This window comes from Panthera uncia, chromosome C2 (genome assembly GCF_023721935.1).
Source record: "Panthera uncia isolate 11264 chromosome C2, Puncia_PCG_1.0, whole genome shotgun sequence".
NCBI lineage: Eukaryota > Metazoa > Chordata > Mammalia > Carnivora > Felidae > Panthera > Panthera uncia.
This window is the reverse complement of record NC_064810.1, coordinates 25,322,210-25,334,088: the sequence shown is the minus strand read 5'-3', so window position 1 is coordinate 25,334,088 and position 11,879 is coordinate 25,322,210. Positions and strand designations below refer to the sequence as shown.

General features: G+C 36.6%; 1 protein-coding gene across 4 annotated transcripts in view; it reads right to left on the bottom strand.

Moving 5' to 3' along the window:
* Positions 1-410: 410 nt before the first annotated feature.
* Positions 411-11,879, bottom strand: part of CC2H21orf91 (chromosome C2 C21orf91 homolog) — a 38,485-nt gene continuing 27,016 nt past the window's right edge. For 3 of the 4 annotated variants that reach the window (XM_049629327.1, XM_049629329.1, XM_049629328.1), the window contains exon 5: positions 411-11,411. In XM_049629327.1, coding sequence (XP_049485284.1) covers positions 11,245-11,411 — 167 coding nt within the window. In that variant the 3' untranslated portion in view covers positions 411-11,244. The remainder of the gene's footprint in view (positions 11,412-11,879) is intronic. The other variant, XM_049629330.1, reaches the window with a different exon arrangement.

Genomic DNA, 11,879 nt, shown 5'->3' with positions numbered 1-11,879 from the left:
CCTATCCTGGTTGCCCTCCCAGTGAGGACATCTAAGATACTCTCTGGATTCACTAGCAGTTGTCCTGGTTCCAACAAAGCCTTGCTTTAACTTAGCAGGGAAAACTTACCCTGTTTTTTTCTTTTCCCTGTGTTTTTCTCTTCTGGCTGTTTCTGTGGTCCATCAGAGTGTGAAGAAATATCCTACAATTCCATTAGATGGAACATCTTATATGATAGAGATAAAAACTAGAAGCCTGGATAGAGGTGGTATATCACAGGAATGCTGGAAATGGAATGGGGAGATTTGGGATTTGGTCCTTGCCTCTGTGGCTACTAAGAGCTGTAGAATGTTTGGAAGTTTCTTAAGCGATTTAAGCCACTTAAGGGGATGAGACTAGTTAAGCAGTTTCTTATAGGGCTTCGTAGATACCCAGGGCTATAGATCACTCAGAGCTGACCTACAGCTTTGGTGTAGGTGACAGTTTGGGGGACCTGGGGGTGGGGGGCAGTCACTAAGAAGGATGTGAAGGCAGTTTGTTCCAAGAATCTCCACTGTCTTTCATGCAGAGCAGTAACTCTACTTTCATACGTTACAATTTATGTTCTTAGAGGACTTTTTGTTTTGAAAGGCTCTTCTAAAATAAAACAAAATCAAGTCAAATAAAGGCTAAAGGACTCTTGAAGTCCCCTTTAGCACTACATAGTTAGTGGTTTCCTATGATATTTATGTATCTCACATGCTGGTTCACTTTGTTCTCTGAGATGAGACCAGTCTGTGTCAATCTGGGACAGAAATTCCCTCCACACTTTGATGAAAAGCAGGGTAGCCCTGCAGGATGTGAACTTTCTATTTGCTAGTGCTTTGTTCACACAGGTATGAAGATGAAAAGAAATGGAAGAAGCAAAGGAAATGTGGTTTTACATGTCACTAGCTCAACTCTGCCTGCATTTTCTTTTCTGTTAAGGGAAACTCCCCGATCTTTCTTTCGGAAGGGCTTCAGCAGTGCACAAGGGCCCCACATTTTTTCTGGTGCTTTTCTGAGAGGCAGTGTGGCAGCAACTTAGCAGGGGGCCCAGATGCTGGATTTTCTAGTTTCAGAGCTATCTGATGAGGACAGAAAGGAACAAGTTCCCCACAGTGAGATAGCCAGAAACTTATTTACCCAGTTAATTGTGGGGAGCACCCAGGACTAAGCAAATTTGTTTCAAGGATGTTGGATTTGGGGTGATGGTGGTTAAGATTTAGCGGTATCTCTCTGGAGAATTATTTGTGTGGTAGAGGTAGGAGAGAGCAAAGATAATACGAGATGTACAAACAATCAATATTCTAAAACCTTCAATAATTTATCTAAAATTATTGGGTAGTGATTTTACTAGGGTTAATCATCTACATAAGATTGCGGTTTTAATTTTTACCAAATAAGGACTCAAAATTTAAGAAATAAACACAAATAAAAACCTACCGTCTACTATTACTATCACTTTATGAAAGAAAGAACAATTTTCCACTCCCATAATAGGAAAGATATAATCTCAGAATAAAGGTGAGATGTATTGATGGAATTATGTTCTACTACACAGATTACCATACTGCTTTACATTTTCATTTTCCATGCCCAGGTGGAAATGTCCAAGGCAGTTATTAGGGGCTGAGCTGTAGATGACCCAACTTCTGACTGTGTGGCAGAATCATCCCATTGTTACTCCTAAGAGAAATACTTTTCCTTGATAAAAAAAAAAATGTGGGACAGTAATAAGGTGTCAAGACTTAGTCTTTTTTTTCTTTCTACAGACAATACATAGAGAACTGTATAGCTGTTTATGAGCCAGGTTGATTCTGCTATCTTTTCTCTTCTGTCACAGATGATCATACAACTGTCTTGCTGTAAAAGCACCTCACAGTTTCTTCTTAAATGAAACCACACTTCCTTTATATTCTTTTCAGCTCAGTTCTGCTGTTCATGCCGGGGCTAGGGAGATTTTCCATTGCAGGCTTCTTAAAATTCATGATCCTTTTAGGTTATGAGCTGGCAGTTCGCCTGAAGATCACCGAGTTCAATGCCACCCTTTACAGATGAGAACACAGAGCCTAAGAGAGTTAGAGTGGTGCCCAGCAGTGACAGAAGAGGGTCAGAACCTAAGTTCTCGAATGTCAGTTTAGCAATGCCTTCCTCATTACAACTTCCTCTTCTGCCTTTACCGCTTTCCATTCAGTTGCCTCTTTTTCCCTAGAAGAGCCCTTCTCCTTCACGTTGCCTTTTCTTGGCTTTGAAGTTGCAGATCTGAAACCGTGTTTAGCTAGGCCTTGGCTTTCCTCCACACTCTGTATCCCTACTAGCTTCTTCTAAACTGCTTTTTATCTAGGGTAGATACTTCCCACTTCTATGCTGAAGCTTGACACCAACCAACCTAGACAACAGAGTCTTAATCCACTCTTCAAACAAAAATAATTGCTTGAAAATGATTGCTTAAGTCAAAGCTACAGAGTTCATTTTTTCTGCTACACACTATTTGCAGTAACTTTTCAAATTTCTCATTTCCCCCCATGTTTGGAATTTTATCTAGTGGGTAGGGTTTTTGTGAATTTTGTTTTTGAGTCACAATGTTATCTGAGTTTCAGATTCTATTTTCAGCAGTGCTTTCAGCTGAGTTTATAATTGCAAAAATATTCCTACTCTGTATGTATTTACAGCAACAAAATCTGAATGCAAATTGAGAAATTCAATCAATGGCGAGTCATAGACCCCAGTTTCCACCTTTTATAAACAGTCTGGCAACCCTGCCTCCGGTAGCCAGGATCTCTCTCACGCCTGAGAAAGCAGCTATTTAGCACTTCACCATTTCTCCTGAGCCTCTGACCCCATCATCTTTTCCTTTTCTCTCAGAGAAAATAGAATTGGCCACATAGGGGCTTTTTCAACTTACTCTCCAATGAATCTCCCTCGAACACGTGCATCTGCAGTTTTGTCTTCTCTCCGATGTGAAAGCCTGAGACGATCCCAAACTTCTTCAAAGACAACCTGTTCTAGATATGCTAGCCTGTTCTGCCTCTTCAGTACTCTACTCCTTTGATTATGGCTACTTCTCCATCTGTAGCCTTTCCACTAATCTGTCCTCTTAGTATTGACTCATGATAAAGTACTTCTCAACTTAAAAAGCACAACCACATTCTGACTTCACCTTCATTTATCGTTAAAATTCTTAGAGGTCACACCCCAGTTCCACTATGCTACCGCTTTACCCACACTTCAATTCATCGTGCTCTACTTTTTTCTCCCATAGGTCCATTAAAGCACTTCTTATTGAATTTTTGGTTGCTAAATCCGATGGACACTTTTCAGTCCTTATTGACTTAAACTTGGTGTGTAATCCTTTTCAGTTGACCAATAAAACCTTATTGGCTTTTGTATCCTTTGGACCCAAAGCCTACGGGGCGTGTTAGAATTCCTGGCACATAAAAGTCTCAGTTTGATGACAAAATTTAAATGGAAAATAGGCAGGAGCCAAGTGGTGAAGGCTTTTAATGCTGAGCTCTGAGGATTCGTTTTGATTACACGAGCAATGGTAATCTAGAAAAGACTGCGCAGGGAAGTAGTAGTATTACATCTTTTGGGAAGTAAACCCCGGGGGAGTTGATGGTTTAGAGCAGTGGTTTGCAAAGTGTTCTGTAGACCAGCAGCATCAGCATCACCTGGGAGTTTGTTCGACAAAAATTCATAGGTCCCACCCCTGACCTATTGATTCAGAAGCACTGGAGGTGCAGCCGCGTGATGTTATGTTCCATGAAACTCAGAACCAGCATTTTGGAGAAGAAACAGAGACAGAACGAATGTGAGTTATCAAAGTCCTGAAATAGTCATGAAGGTGTTGTGAAAAGTGGGATACGTGGAGAGGTGTATTCAATCACTGGATGAATGCCTTAGGCATTGTTTTGGTAACTGATTTACCTCTAGAGGGCATGCAATCCTAGTGTTGCCTATGAAGTCTCATTCACTCATTCATTCAATAGATGCTTACTGGGCTAAAGGTCATTTAGTATTTCCAGGGAGAACACAGGCAAAGCCCTGAGCTAAAATTATGACCAACACTCTTTCTATTAGATCACCTCTTCCAAGATCCTGGTAGATACAAACCGTAAGCACTTGCAGTAATCAGTGGAGGGCAGTGAGAAGTTCTCCAAAGTCACCCCAAGTGCGAACAATGAAAATGTTTAATTGGAAAAGACATCCACATTACCAAAAGGTTTACTTTCTCTTCAAAAATTTCCCATCAGATTCAGCTAACCCAGCAGGCAGACCTTGTGGTCCTGAAGGCTTTCAGTTCACTTTTAGAAACGAATTTTGTTAAGATTTCAGAGCAGAAGAACATTGGACATGGACCCAGTGCATGAAGTGAGTAACTGAGTTCTCAGTTGCAAACCAGAGAAAGCAACCACTTCACTTAGGCTGAAAAGGAACTTATTCAATGGGCAGAGATCACGCAAAAGGCTTGGAAACCAGAAGGAACAAAATGTACAAGATTCATGACCAGATTTACACAGAGCAATGGCTACTCAACACCAGATGCCGGGAGCTTACCTGTTGCCCCCACTGGATACTGGATGTTGGTCCTCTTGAGGGACATTGCCCTCTCAACATGGACCTTCCCTACCCAGTTTCTTTGCTTTGCCAGTCAGAGTGGGGTGTCCCATATGTAAGAGAGGTTGGGATTAAGTTTTTGCTTCTAGAAGTCAAGGTGGTTTGTGCCATTTGAACACTGGAATGGAATTCAAACGGAGCACGAATGAGAGAGAGAGAGATCCATTGATATAAACTTATGAGTCATGTGTAATTTAAGATAGTAATGATCTAAGACATGATCTAGATCAGATACCAAAAGTGAAACCTTTTACTAATACTCAGAATCCAATATATAAATGATATAGAAAGGATATTATTCTGATTGCTGCTCTCCCTCTGTTCTGTCCAACACATGCACACCTACTTGCTAGGCTCTAAATTACCTGCAAAGAATTCCAGGCCCTATCATGACATTTAAAGAGGAGGGAGAACAAATTTTATTAGTTTTAAAATTCCCAAGAAGGCTTGGAAACTGGGCAGGAACAAAAGTTGGAAAGGGGCACTAAGCTTACATTCTACCAACTATTTGCTCTAGCTTGGTGAATTCAGGCTTAGAAAAGTTAAGTGATGAATTTCCCTTAACATCACAAAGTAGTTAAAGCTAAAACAAGACAGCAATTTCACTTGTGGTCTCGTGCTCTTTCCAGTACTTTCTCCAAACCAGACTCCATTGATCTTCACTTGCCTCTTCTGGAAAACAAAGTGGTCTGACTTAGACTGTTAGACATTGAAAAGACCTTCAAGGATGATTACTATTCTCTTAGCAACCTGTTAAATGTTTCAGTTCTCAAACATCCCTTGTTTTGTATTCTGCCTCTGATCTTTTTTGTACAACTGTCCTTGTTTCCTAGTTTTAAATTACCACAAAAGCAGGGGCCCCTGGGTGACTCAGTCAGTTGGGTGTCTGACTTTGGCTCGGGTCATGATCTCACACTCTGTGAATTCGAGCCATGCATCGGGCTCTGTCCTGACGGCTCAGAGCCTGGAGCCTGTTTCAGATTCTGTGTCTCCCTCTCTCTCTGCCTCTCCCCTACTCATGCTCTGTCTCTCTCTCTCTCCTTCAAAAATAAATAAACATTAAAATAAAAAAATTTAAAAATAAATAAATTATCGCAAAAGCATATACATTACTTTAAAAATCATCTGTGGGGAAAAATTGTAATTTGTGAATATTTGTATTAATAATGCTAACCACAGTTAATGACCTTGAATACTTTAATTTCTATTTTAATATTATTTTAAAAGCCAATTTAAAAATATTCATAACAGCTTTATTCATATTAATCCCATACGGGAAACAATTAAAATGTCCATTACAGGTGAATGGATAAACAATTTACAATACATTCATACAATAATAGAATACTGGTCAGAAGAAAAAAAAAGAGGGCACAAATTAGTCATCTTTTTGTTAATATGGAAGAAATTTCAAAGCATCCGGTTGCATGAAAAAAGCCAAAGGCAAATGAGTACAGTATATCCTGTGTAACATTTATGTAATGTCCTAATATAGCCAAATGCAAATTACAGTGATGGAAGTCAGAACAGTGGAGGGGAAATGGGGAGTTAAGACGACTGGAAAGGGTCACAAAGGTTGATGGTTACACAGTTGTGTACCTTTGCTAAAACTCAAATACCACTCTTAAAACCTGTGTATTTATTGTATGCAAAGTACACTCCAATTTAAAAAGTTGCACAGACACCCAGTAAGCCACAAGAATCTTATTTCCTGTTTCTGGGCTCTTGATACAGAGGGAATATTAACTCTCAAAGAGATTCTCACAAAAAATTAAGATAAATTGCTAGAAGATGATTGTTAAGTATAGACTCCCTAAGCCTGCAAAACAAAACCCTTCATATAGGTCATCCATTTAAGGAAAGAAAAAGAGTGGCTCAGTCAGTTAAGCACCTGACTCTTGATTTTGGCCTAGGTCATGATCTCATGGTTCGATTCATGGGGGATAGAGCCCCGCATTGGGCTCTGCACTGACAGCACGGAGCCTACTTGGGATTTGCTCTCTCTCTTTCTCTCTCTCTGCCCCTCTCCTGTTTGCACTCTCTGTCTCTCTCAAAATAAATAAGTATTAAAAAAAAATCCACTGAAGCTAACAGATAACAAAATATTTATTTTATTGTTGTAAAATTAAAAATAGACAAGCATATGCAGTTACAGTTCCAAAGCAGAACAATACAAATATATAAATTATTGCAGTTTTAAAAGAAAAAATACCCAGTAATGTCTGAAACCCTCTTAAAACCAACTTGTTTTTTACCAGTAGTTTCATTTTCTTTTCCCAAAGACCCTAGCACAATTTTGTAACATAAATTTCTAACAGCAAAGAGAGATAAGTTCAATGATCTAGTATATGCTACTTTAAAACAAGGTTAACACACACATACGGACTATAAAAGTAGGGATGGCAGCATTTAAACAGAAGTCACTACTGAATACTTTGTAAACTGCCTCTTTTGGAGGCAGCAGACGGAAATAAACATTCTACACAAGTTTGAAAAAAGAAACACACATTTGCTAAAATTCCCTTTGCTGTGTGTGCAGCTGAGGAAAGTTCAACTAACAATTTAGGGGGGTGGGGAATACACATCTTCATGATTTTTTTGTTTTACTTTGGTAAGCTTAAAATTGTGTACTAATTCAGTATTACTAAAATGCATTCGTAGGCTGGACTCTTTTTAAACCAAAAAGAATAGGGAAAAGTAGGTTACAAGCTAGGTGCTAAAAAAAAATCTAATGCTAGAGACTTGCTATGATTGGTTCATAGCAAGATGACTAAGTTGCTTAATACGTTAGACTAAATTCTATAATAAGGGCAATTAGGAAGGGATGAAGTGAATGGAAATACTGAGATGTAGGACAGACCCTCGTTATTCCACAGTACTAGAGCCCTCCTCCAAGGTACCTTTCCTTGTGCTGGAGCTCTATTACCTTATTATTCTGGTAAATAAACTCTTTCCCATGCTACCACCACAAAACTTAACATGGCAAGAATAACCTTTGAAGATTTTATCTCTCACTGATTCTCACCACAAATTTCCTCCATAATTATTCCCACCAACCTGAAGTTAATAACAAAATTAAAATTAAAATTAAAAAAATTGTAGAGTACTAAACTTTTTATTAAGTACTTAAAAATACTCAGATATCTTACTTCAGTATAAGCAATATCTGTCAGTAAATCAGAAAAAAAGAAACACTATTAGACCTTTACACTGTCCCATTTGAAAACTTTTATGTCACAATTTTATGGTCACCAACTGAACCTCCTTCTAAGCGATACAAATAATTTATTCTTTAATAGTTCTTACTTAAATTTAGAGCGTATACATTTTAAATTGAATTTTATAACATTAATACAAAACAAAGTAAAAGCAAAACTGGTAAACATTAACACAAACAGATCCTCAAAAATTAATTTAAAAAATCCTAGCAAAAACTGACAAGTCTCAACAGTGTAAATGCCAAGGTAAAAAATATCTAAACGAGAAAAGAAAGCACTTTAAACCATTTTCAGTGTTAAACAATGTGGTCAGATGAAAACCCCAGGAAATCTCAAGATGCCTGTCAAGACGCCAATAAAATATATTTTGACTATATTTTTGAAATCACTTCCCAACATGAACTTATTATTTTAAAAATAATTCTCAAGTGTATGTAAAAATGGGCACTTTGTGGTGAAATGCGCATAAATTTGAAAAACTAAGAACATTTCTTTGCTCCAACATTTAAGAACTACATAATGGAATGAAACACTATTTTGCTGTCTGTATCACCTAAGTGATGTCCTAAGTGCATACCTTTTTTTTCTTAAAAAAAAAAAGAAAGACTAATTTGGATATTAAATGTTAGGGTCAAAGGGTGATAACCTCAAAATTAAAATAGATTTTTACCTTAATTAAAAGTCTGAACAAATTTGAAAACTTTAATCTCTAATGTGAACAATCTCGTGTGGTCAAAATCACTTTGGACTTCAAGTTGATTTTTAAAACTCCATCCAATTTGTCTAAAATTATGAAATCTAACATAAAAAAACATTAGTTTTATTTCACTCCCCTTAATAATATAAGCTCTGGAAATGTTAGACTGGCGGTCTTCTCCCTTTTGCCATTTTTGAAACTGATGGTATATATGAGATTTTCTTCTAAACTTCCTCAAAAAGTACTAACAACTGTACAGAAGAATAGCCAAGGATGGTAACAATATTTGTAGTTTTTCATATTCTCTCAGAACTCAACTCTGTCCCTTCTCCTCCTTTTAGCATATACAGTAACTACATCTTCATTCAATCAAGAAAACTAACAAAGGAATCAAAGTTTACCAAATGGTTGGATAAACTACTGTGCAAAGTCCTTCAAGAAAAATTCTTTCACTACAGTATTCATTCAAATAAAGTACTAATATGAGTACCAGCACCGCAGATTGTTTACAGCACCTTTCCTTTGAAGAGCTTAGGTAGAAATATCTAAATGAAATAAATCAGAATCCTCAGTTAAGACCTTACTTAGTACATGCACAATCCCACCCAATTGTTCCAAACTCATTAGTAAAGCTACATATTTGCCAAAAACAAAGCAAACCCTTTTCTTTGGATTAACACTGTTGCATTTAGGACTGCACCATATGGCTCATACTCTGGAAATAGGCTACTACTGATATCAAATGCAACACATCCCAAACTTTTATGACTGTCCCTAAGTGATCTAAATAGAAGCACAAATGTGTGCAAGCACACTGGCTGGAAACATTCTTGATGAATTATGCCAAAAAAAGAGTAAAGTCAAATTAAAAAAATGTGACCTAACAACTAAGCACTTACTAAGATATTTACTGGCATCATCAGGAAATGTCTTTATTTAACTTGTAAATTTATAAAGATTTTGATATTGCACACGTTCAGTTTAAAGCTTATCAAAACTAAGGCAATGTATCCCCACACTCCCTGGATTTCAAATTCATTTTGGATGCCTCGAAAAACTGAGAGAAATTCAAAGTATTTTTCAAAAGCTCCCTCTGAAAAGCAGTTATGTCAGACTTAAAAGAAAACAAAATGAAATCAATTGAGATATCAATTAATACTCTCAGGCAAATTTAACACATTAGTATTACAAAAAATTATTTTCTACTAGACTGAGGCGTTTCTTTGCTTAGTCAAATACTGTTTTGTGTTCAGACTAAACTCTGACCCAAGCCAGAGCAGGCTGCCAAATTTAAAATAGAAGTCATTCATATCTTTATGCATGAAGCCGCCAAGTTAATGGGCTTTTCTGTAGATTCTTTCAAGCAAAGATTTTACCTCATAAATATATTCTAGCACCAACACAAAACAGAATTTAGAGCCCATTTTAATTCTGTATTGGTTATAGCTTTTACTATATAATACATTGTTATAAAACTTACCTAGCTGTCTGAGACGACATACTAGTTCAGAATTCTTTGGAAACATCACAGGCAACTTACAAGAATATCCTTTTAAAATGGGCTTATTTTTTTGAATTAGAGTTTTGTTTTCCTGTGTCAAGCAGTCTTCTCTTCTTCTTTAAGTTCTAAAATTTAGAAAAACACCTCATAATGCTTTTTTCAGGTCAGTAATACTGACAAGAGAATTTGGACAGTTTAAGAATTCTTGAACCTATATCTGAAGTAGCACACAGAAGAATTTTTAAGTTTTTTTTTAAAGATAGGACAACAATTTCGCAGCATATTCAATTTGACAGATGTTACACTGGACTTGGAAGTGAGGCGTGACTTACTCTGTCCAAATTCTAACACATCAAAGTCATTAGAATGGAAGTAATAATGAAATATAACAGGCTTTTACTTTTATGGAGACAAGCTGACATATGAAAACTAGATTAGCATTTTCTTTCTGAACAAACTCAGAACTGCTTTTGTTAGAAAAAAATAATGTACTTTTTTTCTTGGATATTTGCTTTAAAAAGTTATTAATTCCTCTTTCCTAAGAGTTATTAGAAGTCAAAACAATTCAACTAGATAGATTTCTACTTCAAAATACATTTATCTTTGGAAAACAATAGTAAAAAGAGTGTATTAAGAGAATAAAATGCAGTGATCTGAAATATGAGTGAACGTATCCACACAGGAAAAGTGTAAATATAATATACAGAGGCATTCAAATACACATTTATAAAGAGAATGGAAAGGTACCTAAAATAGCATTTATATATATAAAACTTTCATATTAAAATATTGCTCATAATAAATAAGAGGTGTATTATGAATTCCATTTCCCTCTTAAAAGTTATCTTTAGTAGTTCAGACTAATCTAAGGAGTTTAATTTTCTATTGTTTTGACAGGTGAATTGCATTAAAATGTTTAATCAAATCACACTGTAACAGTAGTCACATGTGGTAAGTTAGGGAGGGCTATTTAGTAATAATGGGAAGAAAGATTCCCAAAATGAACCAAAATGATTAATCCTAGAAGACTAGAGTGTAACGATCTGCTTTATTTGACAAAGATGTTAAATAGTGCCTTCAGCTTTGCAAATTTAAGGACCATAAAAAAATGGGACCAATAACTTTCTTCAACTTCTTTAAAGTTGTCATGCCTGGCAGACCAGTACATGGTAGGGGCATGAGGGCCAAGGAAGGAAATGTTAAGTTTGGTTTAGTTGTTTATGGGTAGGTGTGACTTTGTTCCTGTTCGCCCCACTTGCAGACACGGTAACTTGGAATAGTTCTTGAGGAGCTGTTCGATGGCAACGTGGCGGACGTGGAGCTCTGAGGCCAAAGAATCTTTTTCTTGCACTTGGTGTGTTAACTCTTCAAAAACTTCTGTAAAGATTTAAAAGGTGGATGAATATATAAATAGGTTCATTTATGACTTATGGGACAGGAAGTGACCATTAATACTCAGGTCTGGAAATACCTCTTAAGAGGTTTTGGATTCAGACTACCTACATTTTTGAATTCTTGTTCCTACACTTTTATAAGTCTCAGGCAAGTGACTAAAACTACACGCTTTAGTTTCCTTTTATGTATAACCTTGGTATCAATAGTAAGCAATTCACAGGGCTACTGTGAGGATTAAATGAGATCATACTATAAAGTACATTCCACAGAATAAGCACTTGATAAACAGAAGTTGCTATTACTATTACTATTGTTACTATTTTATTATTCTCAGCTGATGTGTGATTAAGACCACTGGCCATGGAGTTAAGGAGGGGTTATATAATCCTTAATCTGTTACTAACTGAATGCACGATCTTTGTAAGCAACTTAATGTCTCTGAAGTGTAAT